The sequence below is a fragment of the Micropterus salmoides genome, unplaced genomic scaffold (assembly GCF_014851395.1).
Source record: "Micropterus salmoides isolate LMB-PRFRI ecotype aquatic unplaced genomic scaffold, ASM1485139v1 Ms_hic_scaffold_8, whole genome shotgun sequence".
Lineage (NCBI taxonomy): Eukaryota > Metazoa > Chordata > Actinopteri > Centrarchiformes > Centrarchidae > Micropterus > Micropterus salmoides.
In genome coordinates this window covers 39,120,351-39,136,557 of record NW_024044570.1, presented here as the reverse complement: position 1 = coordinate 39,136,557, position 16,207 = coordinate 39,120,351, and the positions used below count along the sequence as shown (strand labels likewise).

At 40.3% G+C, this 16,207-nt stretch overlaps 3 protein-coding genes across 4 annotated transcripts; 1 reads left to right on the top strand and 2 right to left on the bottom strand.

Moving 5' to 3' along the window:
• Positions 1-130: 130 nt before the first annotated feature.
• LOC119893072 (nucleoporin NUP188-like) lies at positions 131-8,493 on the bottom strand. Its single transcript, XM_038705000.1, is given in 24 exon segments — positions 131-196; positions 198-261; positions 767-833; positions 940-1,060; positions 1,257-1,371; positions 1,484-1,563; positions 1,672-1,759; positions 1,897-2,023; positions 2,466-2,624; positions 2,817-2,943; positions 3,035-3,154; positions 3,252-3,344; positions 3,443-3,523; positions 4,296-4,496; positions 4,867-4,981; positions 5,068-5,279; positions 5,428-5,547; positions 5,650-5,742; positions 5,853-5,897; positions 6,171-6,251; positions 6,416-6,500; positions 6,590-6,663; positions 6,904-6,958; positions 8,403-8,493. Coding segments are annotated over 24 exon segments (2,430 nt in total). The 5' UTR covers positions 8,444-8,493.
• An 863-nt stretch (positions 8,494-9,356) lies between these two features.
• Positions 9,357-13,497, top strand: LOC119893970 (dolichol kinase-like). 2 transcript variants are annotated; one of them, XM_038706405.1, is made up of 2 exons: positions 9,357-9,489; positions 10,104-13,497. In XM_038706405.1, exon 2 carries the CDS (start codon positions 10,238-10,240, stop codon positions 11,807-11,809), a length of 1,572 nt encoding a protein of 523 aa, XP_038562333.1. In that variant the 5' UTR covers positions 9,357-9,489; positions 10,104-10,237; the 3' UTR covers positions 11,810-13,497. The 2 variants fall into 2 exon arrangements, with proteins under 2 accessions (XP_038562333.1, XP_038562334.1); XM_038706406.1 differs by having other exon boundaries at positions 9,365-9,489; positions 10,108-13,492.
• Positions 13,498-13,533: 36 nt separating this feature from the next.
• LOC119893971 (phytanoyl-CoA dioxygenase domain-containing protein 1-like) lies at positions 13,534-16,064 on the bottom strand. The gene is made up of 5 exons (XM_038706408.1): positions 16,043-16,064; positions 15,841-15,969; positions 15,586-15,702; positions 14,752-14,878; positions 13,534-13,891 (listed from the first exon to the last, which is right to left on the bottom strand). The coding sequence occupies exons 2-5, from the start codon at positions 15,914-15,916 to the stop codon at positions 13,843-13,845; spliced, it is 369 nt and encodes a 122-aa protein (XP_038562336.1). The 5' UTR covers positions 15,917-15,969; positions 16,043-16,064; the 3' UTR covers positions 13,534-13,842.
• Positions 16,065-16,207: the final 143 nt, after the last annotated feature.

Here is a 16,207-nt window from a genome sequence, read left to right as displayed (position 1 = left end):
GAGAAGAAAATATAACTACTGAACCCCCGACAACACAATCGGTGTCAAAATCAGCAATGTCAAAAATATGGTTAGGGGTTAATTCTAGGAATACATAATGAGGAAAACTAGATTGGTAAGTTTTGTCTGTTTACCTGCTGGGCTGTGCAGCCAGGACAACATCTATGGTATCCACTCCAACTCCCATGATATTGACAAACTGCCTGTCCAGCCTCAGTGTTTGCCAGGCTGTAGATACACAGAGACTGCAGAGTGGGAGTGCTGCATCAAGAAAAGAAAAGACTAAATCAACACAAGAACAAACAAATGTCTGTCAAAAAATCTTTTTCGTTATTTATTATATCAGAAAATAGTGGGAAAAGTTGACAGTTAAATATCTGTTGTGTCAAATTATCTGTGATTAGTTTTTATCATAGACTTTTTAAAAGCAGCAAATCCTCACATTTGAGAAGCTGGAACCAGTAAAATTGTTATCATTTTTGTTTGGGGAAAAAAAAAAAAATCTATGCATATTCAATGTAGATCAACTGACTGATTATTCGACTAATCATTTTAGCTCAAGAATGTTAATGTATAACAATGTAAAAACCTTAAGAATGTCAAACATTATTTAACAGTGCAATTAAAACTTGTTAACTTCAATTGCATGTACGGTAATATGTCCACAATTATTATTCCTACCAGCCTGTTCACCTGGGCGAATTTACAAGAAAAATGTGTAGGTTACAGAATTAAGACACTTTAATCCCAAAAAATTAATCCTTACCTGCCCTGATCTTCTCCCTCTGGGCTGAGATTGAGAATGGCATGGATCAGCTCCAAAATAAGACAGCCTGCAGCAACATAATGCAGCCGGTGTTTATTAAGTTTTTGCTTCACTTTTCTAATCTGTAAGACAGAATCTAGTATTCACTGTCATGTCAGAGATGCGCCCTTTACCTATCCTCTCCCTGACTCCATAGGTGTTGTAACGCCACTTATGGTACGTGGGCAACATCTCCTTTAACACCAGCAGCACACAGGGGATCAGGCCTTTGTTCTGAGTGCTGCCAAGCTGACCCTGAAATTAATCAACAGGGAGAGGATAAGAGAGATAAGATGTATGTTATAGCAGCAGAGCACCACATTTCTACATTAAAAAAAAGAAAGAAAACAAATAGAATAAATTCATTCTTTCCTTTTTTTAAATGTAAAATAGCAAATTAGCTGCTACTACAGAAAACAGTTGTACATCATATTTGGTAAAAAACTGTTACCTTGACCAGGGTTGTAATGAGACGAAGGAAGGCGATGGTCACAGCATACTCCCCCCTTGGCTGCTCGATCTGGACCAGCAGGTTGCCATAGTTACCTGCCTTCATCCCTTCAGCGCTACAAAAAAAAAAAAGTAAATAAAAGGTTTTGTTGGAATCAATACTTTTAAGTACTTCCTCCAAAAATAAGTCTGATATTTGCCAGGCAAATTAAACTGTGGGTTTTTTACTTTACCTTACACACTGAGCCGCTGGTCAAAGGGTTGGAGGCAAAGGGGAGAAAACCTGTGTGGTGCAGACTGGACCACACCTAAAGGTAAATAAATATAGATTACATGTCTGAGGAGGATTCAAGAACAGAGGTTTTTATTCCTTCATTTTACTTCCTGTTCACACTGGATGTATCCAGCATACCCACCTTCCCAGGCATCCTTGCAGCCAGTACAGAGAGGCAGTTCACACAGGAGGCAATCACATCCACTGGTGGGTTGATGACTGATGTTAACCTAACAGACGGTAAACACACAAATGATTCAGCAAATTCATTCTTGGTGTCTAATCAAGACTGTTTCAAATAGGAAGTACAAATACTAACCACACTTAAGAGTTAAAACAGATAAATGTCTCTTTAAAGTTAATTTACCTCTGCAGCAACATGTAGATGCGTGACGTGAGAGGCAACAAACAATCTGACACGGTCCAGTCTGTGCTTATGATCTTATGGACCAGATCCAGGATGGGTTTCACACGTGCACAGTGAGCTAAAACATCTAGAACAAGAAAAGGCGGAGAAACACAGACAAGTTAATTATGCTGCAACAATGAGTGGAATAATAATTTAATCAGCTAGGATACAGTAGACATTTCTTTTTTAATAATAAAACGAATACTTTTTTTTTTTTGCTTAGTCAATCTATGAAAGCAGTTTGGTGACATTTCTTTGAGGTCTGATGGTAACTTGTGATGATAACTGGGCATTATTACTGACAATTTATAAAATATTTTCAGTTGTGTAGCTGATATTACCCCTAATCCTTACTGCCAATAAATCCCATGAAAGACCAAAACCAAGAATTACTTGATTGTACTAACAAGTATTGTGAGGGTATCCAAATGGGATTTGCTGACAACAACAAGTATCAGCAGCCTTATTACCTTTTAAAGGATTTAATAATCTGCTTGGTGAGAATATATGAATGACCAGCAGTGTACCTGCAGTGGAAACAACATGGAGCAGCATCTCCACCTCACAGGTGAAGAGAGTCCAGGAGCTGTAGGAGTAGTCCCAGCGAACCACGTAGCCCTGCTCGCCTCCAATCATCACCTGGCCCAGCACTCCCTGCGGCATCCAAAGATTAGTCTGCCCTGTGCCTGATGGTGGAGACACAAGGTTATAGTGGAGGTATGTTACTTGAGAGAAACTTTTAAAAAAAAATCTTAAATATTCTGTGATTATGCATGATACAAATGAGCATTAAAAATTCACCAGACCCTCTGACATTCTTCAGCACACTAAATGTTATATCTGTATTCAAATCTCAGTAACAACCAAAAAAAACTAACCGAGAGGGTAGAGGAGTTTGGGTGTTTGTCTCCTCCACAGAGTCTCATCGTCCTTGGAGATGACATCATTGGGTTTATGTTTGTAAACTTGTGTGTAAAAGGACATCTTGTCCAAAAAGTTGTACACCTGTTGAACAGATATGAAAAAATCCATGGTTTAACCATTTACATTAAGGCAAGGTTGAGTGTTTATACATCCGTGAATGTGTGAAATCTACCTTTTTAACAGTCGACTTGTTTGACAGAAGTGCAGTGAGAAGCTGCAACAGTGGTCCGATCTTATGAGGGAACATCCCGACTGCGCTGTCCAGGATCATTCCCAATCCCATGTTCGGCTTCTGGATTTAAAATTTAACAGGGCAGAGCATCAAGAGTCGACATTTTTTTTGTTTTTAAACCAATTTTCTCTCTTAAGAACCGTCTCTTCTTTCTCACCATTTCCCAAAAGACTTCAGCCAGACTGGGAGCAGAGAGGACATCACAGGCAGCATCGATCAGGTGGGAGCACTGTGTCACCACACCACCAGTCTGTCACGTGCATCACGATAAGACGAGTTACCAACACAGGTTACAAATATGAATGAGAGTATGTCATTTTTAACATGCAAACATGCATGGGTGTATACCTGTAGGCTTTCCTCTTCAAAAGAAGTGATCACAAATGAGAGGAGACCGTAGATACACATCTTTGCTGTGCTTGCTGTGCACTGAAGACAAAAAGAGTGACAAAATTGAATGTGGTATAACAATACAAATAGCTATCTAAGAAAAAATGGATAGTACCTACTGTTATGCGTTTATTTGTGTTGCAGCATTATATTTTAATCAGGAAACTGAGTTTTTGATGCACAAAATGTGATGGTTTGTTAGAGAAACGTGCTATTTTCAGTGGTCAGTTTTGCCATTTTCAGTGTTCCCACAAACAACGTTTAGCCAAGCTGTTGACTGTTAGAAAGCCAGTATATTTTCTCAGTGCATGGTTGTCACTTCAATGTCTGGCTGCACTGGAGATATAAACCGCAGCTTGAGGGGCATGATTATGAAACCCGCAGTCTGATTTAGCTCAAATTCTGACTATAAAACTAATCCAGAGTACAGCATGTTTCCCTACTGCCAGGTGGTTTTCATTCCAGCCATCTCATTAGAGACTGATTTAGGTCTGAGGCCCCGTGTGATTAAATTTAACTACCTGCTAGAGAAAACCAGAAGCACTCTGAACCCGGGAGGACGTCTGAGATCCATAGCTCTATGGCCTTTGATTAGAGAGTGGGTTTCCTCATGAAAAGACATGTAACTTCCTTAACTTCATGTTTTTCTACAATTTAAGCAAAGTGAGGCAGGGTGTCCAAAAGTGTGAAATTGTTTTAGTAGCTCTGACCAGACAGTAACCCATTAAAAAGAGACCACTTTCCTTTTAACTAAAAATGTCCACCTTCTTTAACTTTGACCTGACCAAAGTGGGTACATTTGGTCTCTTACATTATTCCCTGTGACTCCAAGGCCTTTCAGCATGGTTGAAATGTACTTGAACACCTCCAGCTGCAGGGCGGTGTTGCCGATCCTCCTGATCACGGGGCTGGACTCGTCTGGTCGCAGTGTGTGTCTCAACAGGACCCAGGCTAGCAGCACTGGCCCGTGATGAGGGATGTCACCAAATGTCAGCAGCAGCTGATCCATCTCCTAGAAGAATCAGAGGATATGTGAAGGTTCACATGTTCGTATGGTTTATTCTAGATGCCTAAATTAGTTCTCTCAGTGTGTCATCAATTATATGCAATTTGGATGAGTGAACATTAGAGCTAGGGATTTTATTTATAAAGTGGGCTAGTAGAGTTCCTCTCTCCTTTCTACTGAAAAACAGAACTAATATTTTTCCAACAAAGGGATAATTGCTTTACCCAACGTTGCAACTGTGCACAATTTTGAGCCTAATTAAGCTCATTGTTTTGCTTTTTCAGATTGTATATACACCTGTTTGGTTGAGTGTTATTGCTCTACAGGTGTATTACAGGGTATTTATGTCTGTTGCATTTAGAGATCCCAGTCAAACCTTGATGACGTCAGGAGCACTGGAGAACTGATGCTGATCTGTACAATCTTCTAGGGCACACTTGTGTAGGAAGTCTATGTCCATTCCCTCGACCAGGATGAGAGAGCTCAAATAGCTGCAGGCCAGAGAAACATACAAGACATTACAATTACGTTCCTTTAAACACATGAATGGCACATACAAACACTGAGGTGCTCTTACCCAATGCGATCAACCAGCGCGTCCATGCTTTTGTCTACTAGGTGTCTGTTGGTCTGCCGCAAACCGAAGCCCTCTTCTTTGAACATTTTGGTAAAGTTCAGCAGGTCAGACGGGCTCATCTCAAAGTAAGCGTAATACAGAAAGATGATCTCCAGCAGCAGAGACTGTTCTCTCAGACACTGCAGGAACCATAGTGACACCTGCCTCTCAGTCTTAAAAAAAAAAAAAAAAAAAAAAAAGTTATTTTACATCCTTTGATGGACAAATGACCTTCATTTCAAACAATTTGTGATTTTATATTGGATCTAGGTTAAAATATACAGTATTAAAATAACCCAAACATATGAAGCAAATTATCACCATGAGGTTTCCATGAGTTTCCCATGTTGGTGCTTCTGCTTTGAAGAGCTTCTCAAACTGCGACTGGTAGTTGCTCACTAGGTCCTTCTCCAGCTTACTGACACAGTTACTGTACTCAGCCTGGACAAAAACAAACACACCCACAATTATAATACAGAAGTAAAAAGAATAAACTTATTTTCTTCTATTATCTGATGTGAGGCAAATCCAGCTGCTTCTCACCCTGTAGGGATGTCGCTCGTCCTGAAAGTATGTCAGCAACAGCAAGACACATCTGAGCAGACATGTGCGCTCCTCGTAGTAATAGTCAGCCATCTGTGAATACACACACAGTCATAATAACTGGGTAAAAAATGGAAATGTAACAGTCACGCTGAATCAAGGTTGACTACACAGTAAGTCTAAATGACTGTAGATGTACTGACCTTTAGCAGCAGTGCCTGGCTTTGTCGCTCATCCTTGAGAACAACCTGTATGGAAGACTCTGTTAGCAAACATCTGAAAATCTTTTATTATATCTTCTTACAATCTTTGATTTCTTTTGTTCCTCATGAAAAATTGTAACCCTAACCCTTAATCCAAGTGACTGCAGCACTAAATCCCACATACAAAACACAGCTTGACTGAAAATCTAAATGCATTTATTAGTATTCTCATTTTTCTATAAAAACTGCACACAGCAGGTAAGATTTTGTTGAGCGCACCAAGATTTCTGAAAAAAAATTCCAAGTGGGACCAGGCACCTTTAACGAGTCACGGGTTCCTCTGTAGTCCTCCTGTAGGTAGCACTGTAAAAGCTGCACACTCTGCTGCTCATCAAGACCCTGTAACAAGCATTAAATCAAATCATTATGAAATGCACAACCAACCATGCATCTTCAACCAAGTCCAGTTGCCCTTGATTTTAACCTTCCTGGATGACAAAGAATCTCCACAGACATCAAATGAAGACAGTGAACCACCCAACACAGAAATGTTTAACTCTTACCAATAGTTTACTGATCCTCAGGCCAAAATCCTTCAATGGTTGTGCAACATCTTTGTTCTCCTTCACTTTCCCAGCAGAGGATGGGCTAGAACAAATTAGGTTGACAGTTAATCATTGAAAAAAACCAAAGGGTAACAGCGTATTTGATGTTGGATCTGAATAACTGTAAGATACCTGGGTGGCTTGTAGTAGGTGAGTCCTTGATGCAGTCTGTCCCAGTGTCTGTCCAGCTCTGCCTCTATCTGAGCCTGTGCCCGTCAAACATTTCATAAAAAACGAGGGGAAAAATCACTTGTGTCATTTGGTCTAGTGTAATTTTCTGCAAATATATTTTCTTCATAACGAGTATAAAGTAATTGGCTAATATTAATTATGTCTGTGATTTTGGTTTACATCATTCCACCAATTACACATGCAAGAATCAAAGTACGAAGAGGACCATTTGACCCCCCCCCCCCCCCCGCAAGACATGTGGCAGGAAGACATACCGGCTCTCGCAATGCAGATCTTCCCAGCAGTATGGTCCATAATTCTCGACAGCTCCTGAGAGAACAATGTATATATTAAATCGATAACTGACATTAATGTACATTACACAGAAAAGTAGCATGGGTCATCTGCATGTGTAAGTACAATTTGATCTTATAAGTAGATTAGGGGTGGGCAATATGACAATATACACTGTAAGACCATATAAACCTTAGTAACATAATTGTTCTGTAAAGCCTAGCCCCAGTTACACACATGACCCTTTTACTGGCTCGGTTTGGCTTCACGATTTGACAAATAAACGCAAGTCTCAATTAGTAGCCTGGTCTGGTTTTTATAGAAGTTTGGCGTAGAAACAGGTCCCCTAGCCCCTTGAGCTAGTTCGAAGCCACTTAGATTGCACATACCCAAATTAAAGTTCAAACTTTTGTCAATATGGACATTCTACAGATTGTTAGATTCTCCACAATTCAATCGTTTAGTTCATTTTACAAAAACAATGAGCACCAGTGTACTTCATTTAGTACTAAATGTTCATTCTTTACCAGCATGGTAAAGAAATTAAAGGCCTGTCCCGTGTAGTCATCTGTCCCAAATATAAGCAGGAGTTCAGTGATTTAAGGAAAAATAAAAGCCTGGGCTTTTATTTTATATATATATATATATAATTTTTTAAATATCCCCCACCCCTAAAGCAGTTCCATGTACCAGCTGTAAAATGTTTTTGTATAAACTGATGTAGAGAGTGGGTTGGGATATATTAAAAAATTTGGTTAATACATACTGATATATGCGTACACACGCAATAAGGCTGACTGCGTCTTTCGTCTTGCAATGCACTTTATAACTCATACATTATGAGGCTTACTGCATTTTAAACACCCTCCTTTAAAGTTACACCTCCATTAACATTACTTTTCCCAATATAAAAGCTGTCAGTTCATATTAACTCAGTGTAACAAATTTATATTATCTATAAACAGGTCGAAGGCTGGGGTAGTTTCAGTGGCAGAACATGGTTTCATTTGTAAACTTTGCAGATGCGAAGGGAAATATTTTTCATTCAAATAATAAAACGTTGAGTTAGCTAACTTAGTCATTGTTCTCTCCGTGCACAAACACAAGCATTAGCCTCTTCTCCTTTGTCACAACTAACCACTGTTGGAGCTAATTGCGAGGCAAATAAACTAGAAACGTGAGCACCGGCTCCTCATCTAGTTAAATAACCAGAGTTGTAGTTTACAAGTTGCTGTTGTTGACATGCGGCTGACACACCGCGCTGCTGAAAAGCCATTCAAATGTTTAACTGCTAGCACTTGCTAAGCTAAGTTAGCGTGGTGCTAACAGCTGAAAACACACATTGTCAAAATATAAATGTTACTGCTGATAGGTCTTAATAAACAGACGTGTTGCGTAGGAATGTGAACTCACTGGTGAATACTTAAATAACTATTTAAACAATGCAGACGTTAGCTAAACTTTGTTGCTCTCTCCCTACCTGACGCTGATCCCCGATTCCGCCATCTTCGTTCCTGCCATGTGATTGGTTGTTGTGTTGCGTCGTCATAAGCGTCACAGGCACTTTCTTCCTCGTCTTCTTATTTTCAGCCAACTGCCACCTTCCGGAGTAGTTTTTCCTACTTTAATGGCATCTTCAAGGAACAAACACGTATCTTTGTAGAAAAATGTATTATAAATGAATATAAATTAATAAATCAATTTTAAAAATATAATTAATCAAGGGGATTAATCAGAGAGTCGCACTATTTCTTTCTCCCGGTTTTTGCAATGAATGCAAATCTTCAAATCATTAATAAATGCTAAAAACCTTGGGTCAGCTTTAAATAAAAATCTACACTTATGAAAATAAAATGTAGGTATAATGAAATATTACTAAACAATAACTCACTACATTTGTTTTCCATAAAACAACCAAAACTTAAAATTATGGTAATCAAAAACATGCATTACATTCTTTATACGTAGCTTCATCATATATTCTGTCCCAAAACAATTTAACAAAATTACAGCTACAGAAAAGATTCAATATCTGTCTGACAAAACATTGTACATTCAATACAATCTAAATTTAATCCTACTCTTAATTACAAGGATATAGATCATTACTTGCTTCGAAATGAACCTTTTTCTATTCATGAAACAACGGAAATCCAGCCCGAGTCCAAATCTTTCACTAAATTCTTCCAATTCTCTAAGAAAAAAAATTGTTTATAACCTTTTTCCTTTACATCTGTAATCCAGTTTAAATTATGTTCATCTTAAATGCTGAACTAGCTATGAAACAAAAAATAAATAAACGGAATATTCAGTATGCGCTTTCCTAAAGACAGAACACCAAAACAATGTATTTTATATGAAAATTAAAAATAATATTAAAAAAAAGAAAACCACGCCTTTCTGTGACATTTTCTACGACTGTACCACGTGACCCAGCTGTCAAATATGGCCCCCTCCTACTGGGTGTGAGAGGAGCGACAGCTGACAAAGGAAAGAAATCTGTCATAAAGGACGGCACTGATTCGCACCACAACGCACCTTCGTCCAGATAACACTGCACCGATGTGGTACGTATGCTTGTCTTTGCTAACCTGGCTTTTATTTTCATTCCGCCAGCAGTTTTGTGCTCTGTGGCGTTATGCTAACTCGGTGGAGTCAGCTGTATCTCGCCGTTAGCTTGATGCTGTCCGAGGATGCAGCATTCTTGGCTTGCAGAGGGACGCGTTTCTGGCCCCACCGGGTTGTATTAACATGGATGTAACAAAAGACCGGAGGGTTATTCTTGTCACCGTGTCCGTCAGACGTGGTGGCCATGTGTTAACACAACCTCGACAGCTGATTCATCCCAGTAGAAAGTCAGTCCTACCTCAACCCCCACAGGAACAAAATGTTTCAGCTGATGTAGAAAGAGCATGCATTTCTCCTGGGGTCTCATTCATGTGCTTACAAAGCTGTATGGATTTCACACTGACAGGGTGACCGTTCATTGTGACCATAGTTCATGAAAGACAGCAGATAAAGTATGACCAAGGTTCACTGTTGGCATAAGCTTAGATGACTCATGCACTTGAATAAAGCACACCCGGTCTCACAACTACTGGAATTATTTTCATTATTGCATTTTATGTATGTACTCTTGAATGGTAACGTCACTGATTAAATTTTCTCTTTCTTCCCCTAGACAGCAAGTGAAAAATGCCTGCCAAATGATGAAGTGTGCCAGAGAGAAGAACTGACAGAAGAAGGCCTTCATTGTTGCAGACCATCTGTTCAGACCAAACATCCTCCCTCCCTGCGAGCCTCCGCCCCGCAGCCATGCTGATCAACCCAGTGCTCGTGGAGTCCGCTGTAGTTATGGCTGTGGTGCTGTGTGTACACATGGCGGTCTGGAACCAGCACTCCTGGTGCAGCATAGCCCTCTTCATCCAGGCTTTCTACGTGCAGCACAAGTGGGACCGTCTGCTCAGGTCAGGGGGTGCCGTGTTCCAGTTCCGTCCCTCGGCAAACAGCGGCATCGTCCCGGCCTCCATGGTGATGCCTTTGCTGGGCCTGGCGCTGAAAGAAAAGTGCTCTGCCTCAGGGAACGTCTACTTTGAGCGCTTCTCCATGGTGATCACCATCACAGGCATGATCCTGGCTCTGTTTCTCTCCCTGATTGCGCTGGGCATCACAAGGCCAGTACCCACCAACACTTGCGTGATTGCGGGCATGGCCGGCACTGCAATTCTCTACACGACGAAGCAGACGCTGACGGTGTCTGAGGTCATCGAGGTGTTAGAGGTGCTGTTGATCTTCGTTTATCTCAGCCTGATTGTGCTTTACCTGCTGCCACGCTGCTTCACACCTGGAGAGGCGCTACTCATTGTCGGTGGAATCAGCTTCATTGTCAACCAGCTCATCAAGCGCTCCCTGAACCTGGCAGAGGTCAAAGGTGATCCACTGAATTATTTCCTGCCGGTCGTAGTCGTGGGCTCACTGTTGCTGGGTGTCTTCTTCGCCCTGCTCTTCTGCTTCATGGAGTCTGAGACTTGGGTGTCATCGCTTTTCTTTCACATGATGACAGCCGTTCTGGGTCTGGGAATCCTCATGCCGTGGCTCTCTCTCTTCATCGGCCGGCATCCCATCATGTGGCTGTTGGACTTTGTCACGTTAAATGACCGAAGACTCTGTCTGCTGGGGTACTGGGTGTTTTTGTCTGTTGTGGCCACTTGTGTTGTGTTACACCAGAACCACCAGCGCCAGTCAGGCTCCAAGAAGCACCAGGCCTCCACTATTGTCAGGAAGTACTTCCATCTGATTGTAGTGGCCACATACGTTCCAGGGCTGATATACGACAGGCAGCTGCTCCATGTGGCGTCGGTGGGTTGCTTGGCGGTGTTCTTGCTCCTGGAGTACGTGCGTTACTTTCGGATCAGGCCACTGGGTCAGCTGCTCAGGCAGGTGCTCACCTTGTTCCTGGATGAGCGGGACTCCGGGCCTCTTATCCTGACCCACATCTACCTGCTGGTGGGCATGTCTCTGCCCATATGGCTGTTCCCTGGGCCCTGCGTTCCTAAGGGGATACTTCCTGGTGCAGGTGGCCTGGTGCCTTATGCAGGTGTGCTGGCTGTGGGGGTCGGAGACACTGTGGCGTCTGTGTTCGGCAGCACCATGGGGGAGATCCGTTGGCCCGGCACAAAAAAAACCATGGAGGGGACTGCAACATCTGTGTTCGCCCAGATCATCGCTGTGGCCATGTTTCTCATCTTTGATGGGAGCATCAATCTGAACTCCACCTACTCATGGATTGTTGGCTCGGTCACTCTGGTGGCTATGCTGGAAGCCTACACCTCCCAAATAGACAACCTCCTACTCCCACTCTACCTCTTCATCCTGCTGTTGCTTTGACTGGACAGATGGCACAAACAAAAACAGATCTCTCCCACTGTCCCCAGCTCTTTCTGGAGGGAAGAAAGAATGGTGAATTTGCAGAGGGGGAAGTGTAAGAAAGATCATAGTAGAAGTCCCCTTTAAGGAATCAGTGGAGTTGATCAAAGAGGGGAGTCATTTTTACTAGCACAAGAAACAACTAATTAAAAGCTGACAGCTTAATCAAGCCAGGTAATTATGTCAACAAACCAACGTGGCACTAAATGTTAGCATGACATTAGAGTCTGCTGCCTTCAGATCAGAAGTCATTTCAGTATCAGTTTCCTTGAGGAATGAGACGATCACTTTAGAATCAGTTACCAAGAAATGTGAGGTAAGAGTCGCTAAATATTCTTTGAGCTTGCTCTGTGGTGACGGCGGTGGTGTATGGTTTCTTTGCGTGTCACAAGGTACTCGACCATTGACACCAGCAGCTCCTGAATTATGCAACAGGAGATGGTTCAGCGAAGTGGGAAAATGTCCTTTAGTCATCTAAAGAAACCTGGACAGTACAGACGCTGCAAAATTTTGATCATCAATGATAAGGTTTACGTATCTTGTCCCAAACGGATACGTGCCTTTTGTATTGCCTTTGAAGAACATTATTTAAGGTTAGCTTAGTGATATGTCTTTTTTCCTGATCAACATTTTTGTTATTAGATTATTTTTGCCTCCCCGATGGCAATATGAAGTACTTACTGCTGAAAAGATATGCCTTAAGAAGTATATTTTCTATCGCACATTACCTACTATTGTAGATGAAAGCATGGCAGCCCTTCTCAACTCTTCTTTATAAGGGCTGATTTATACTTCGATATGGCAGATACTCACTATGCTCCCGCATGACACTAATGTGAAACTGAGTACCGTACACAGGTATCCTACAGTATATTTTTGTTTGGTAAATTGACTTTGCTTGGTATTTCTGAGGTTTGATGGGACCCCTTAAACTGAATATTTACATTTCCCTGTGATACTGAGCCTTCAAACCCCGCAAAGTTTTGGAGTCTGTAGATATGCTTTGGGCCAAAATGATAAACATAAGCCCAACTTTCTTTTTGCAACAATTTATGTATCTTCTTGAATATTTGCTTTATAGAAATATCCTCAAATGTCATCAGGTTTCATCTCATCATTCTTAGATGAGAATGCTACAGTTTAAATCCTGAAACTTGTTTTCAGCATGCATTAATAAACAGCCTTTGGTTTATGTCGGTCTGTAAACGTTCTTTGGTGGGTTTTTTTTTATGTTGTAACAATTTATTAGCATGATCCTACAAGTATGTTGTTTTTACCATCACCTTTACATTACGTACATTAAAAATGTAATAATGCATGTTCATGAAACTGATGATTGAGAAGCAGGACCTGTGTGACTGCATATTGACAACAAACTCATTTGTTTCACAGTTTGATTTAATAATCACTGCAAGATATTTGGATGTTTAATTCCTACATCAATTTTAGTTGATTTTCATTTAAGTTATGTCTTAAAATGAACATACTTGAAAATAGAAATGCTTAATGTTGTCTGTTTAAAAAAAAAAAAAAAAAAAAATCAAATCTGCCATCTCGTTTCGACACAAATAAGAAAAAATGACAAGAATAATGCTGGTTGATTATAATGTTGATGAGGCGTTGCTGAATAAAAGTATATCTAAATATGAGTTGTATTGGAGTGTCCATGGAAAGTTCATCAAACATGTTTTTTAAAATTTTATTTTTTATGTATTAAAGACTCCCATTTAAAAACATTGATACATTCATATGTTCTGAGTTAATCACCATTAATCCAGTACTGACTCTGCTTTTGAAGTAATTCTGGATCAGGCTATATACCAGCCTACGTGTAGCTCAGAGGAACAGATGGTGTCATGTAGGATACAAAACAAGCCATGTGAAATAGCACATTTCATATGGTTAAAGCTGTTCATAATGTTGGTCCTTCTTCAGGAGAGAGGGAAACTTGTAGTATTTCAATGAACTGCTCCACCAAATGTCCAAAACATCCTTCATTTAGTGTAGAGAGACGGGAAAGGGAGCTCTTCAGTGGGTTGCAACCTTTAAAACACCAAAGAGACGGAAACATGACAAATATGTAAAAACTTGAGTCTTGGTGAGACAATGTCATTTTTAAAATAAGACATAACACAATCTTCCGCTTAAAAATTAGAAGTTGAATTCATAAGCATAAAACGCACCACAGCTGTACTTGGTCTGGTATGACTAGTACTGTAGCTAACATTAGCTAACTTTATAGTACTGTATGTACAACTCTATAATGGACATTACTGAGTCAGTTGGATGACTCTCCTCTCCTTGTGCTACTGTTATTGTTGCAGTACAATTCATCATTTACCATTATCCCACAATTGTTACTTGTGGCCGCTATTCAGCAAACATTATGTAGTCTTGCTAAAGCTACATAAAGCTGCAAAAGTTCCATAGTATTGCTTTACTTTTGCTTAACAGCAGCTAAACATGGAAATTTTTCCTCATTTCCTAATATTCTCTAAAGTCTGTTGATTAAAATACATCATGAGGTGACCTAACAGAGCAAATAGAGTGGGACCACAAGCAAAAATAAACAACATACATGTGTTTACTTTTGTGATAAAACCATTCAATTGTTTGTGTGACATGAAAAAACAGTGTTACAGCAGCCATATTCAGTTACACAGTAATATCTAGAGTTTGCTAACATTAGCCAGGAGGATGTGTTTTATTGCTTATGAATTCAACTTTTCACAATGTCAAAGTAAGATTGTGATATCTTTTTTTCAAAGGTAGCATCACTTCAATGTCTCAGGGCATTTCATTTATCCCTCCTGCTGATTTTGACTTCTGGAAATAGCTGATTAACATCAGAAATAAAAATAAAAGAAACGCCACAGGGCAACCCAGCACTCATAAACTCTCACCAGTTGTCAGGGCTCCAGCAGGTGTCCTTGGATTCCATCATGTGGAAGGTGTAGACATGGCGAGAGTCTTCTGAGGTGTTTTCAGCACTGCGATGCACCACCTCCCCATGGATCAGGACTACACCACCTAAACACAGAACAGTTCATAGTTAGGTTGGAAATGTGCAACAACTGACCAACTCTCACAGCTTTATTTGGTGCTGCACAGTACCTAGGCTGTTTTTTTTATTAATTAATCAAATGAATCACTTTTTCTATAAAATGAAAACATGACTTGTTTTGTCTGTTAAAAACAACAAACAAAACAACAAAAAAACAACATTCAACTTACAATACTGTAAAAAGTAGCACATCCTCTAATTTGTGGAACTGGTAAAAGCAGTTGCTTGGTGTTTTTGCTTGATACATCCATAAGCATTTAATCGATTATCAAAATACTTGTATAAACATTTTCCATTCATTAAAGGAAGTTTTATATTTTAGAATTATGTTTTCTTTATCGAACACTAGCTTAGTTTAGCATAAAGACTGTAAACAGGGGGAAACAGGCTCTGTCCAATGGTAATTCCACCTACCAATCCACTAATTAACACATTTTATCTTGTTTGTTTAATTTGTACAAAATAAGGACAATTTGTTTCAGCGCTAACAATGCACATTTTGCATTTAGACACTGCATTATATGCACAACGTTCTGAATGAGTGACAAAATGCCTATGCTTCACTGGATCCTTGTGTAGCACACTGTATATCTCACACTGTAAGTTCTTAGAAATATTAATTCCTTATTCACCGTCATTTGTCCACTTGAATGTTAAGACGCAAATGAATTACCTTTTTTAACAGGTGCAGCAACAAACTTCTCGTCATCATAGGTCTGCTCTCGACCAGTGAAGTCTGTCAGGGGAAAGGTGCCCTTTGGAGTACGCACCATACGCCGGGAAATACCACCTTGGAAAAGGTGTGGAATGTAACATAACCAAACCACACAGTATTAAACAAATAGTGTCTGGATGATTATCTAGTGTACTGAGTGGAATGAGCTGCTTTAGAAGCGACAGTGCAAGGTTAGTTATATTGTCAGCTTACTGTTGTGTGACCCCGGGATAAACCACAGGCAGCCATTGTTAATGGTGGCATCTTCCAGGGCAATCCACAGCCCCATAACTCTGCCCAGGGGCACCGTGTACAGAAATGTGGCATCTTGATGTGGAGTCACTAAGAAAAACAGACAAAAATCTGCTCATCCTTTATCATGTTAATTGCTTAGTCTTTATTACTGATTCCTTACCTTCCCCACCAATCCAGGTTGCTGGAAAGAGAGGAAAGAAATGATATCTTATCCTAACTACTCATATAGCATCTGATACACACAAGGCATTTCATGCATGGAGGGGAGGATGGTATGCTTTACCTTAAAAATGTACATGCTTTGCAGTATCACAGGACTTACAAG

What these genes read in the sequence shown, in the direction of transcription:
- LOC119893971 (XM_038706408.1), bottom strand. Translation starts at nt 15,916, where the DNA reads ATGGGGCTGTGGATTGCCCTGGAAGATGCCACCATTAACAATGGCTGC. An exon ending in TGCTGCACCTGTTAAAAAAG is followed by an intron (nt 14,879 to 15,585) that starts GTAATTCATTTG and finishes TTCTGTGTTTAG; the next exon opens with GTGGTGTAGTCCTGATCCAT. An exon ending in TGCTGGAGCCCTGACAACTG is followed by an intron (nt 13,892 to 14,751) that starts GTGAGAGTTTAT and finishes GGTGTTTTAAAG; the next exon opens with GTTGCAACCCACTGAAGAGC.
- LOC119893970 (XM_038706405.1), top strand. Translation starts at nt 10,238, where the DNA reads ATGCTGATCAACCCAGTGCTCGTGGAGTCCGCTGTAGTTATGGCTGTG.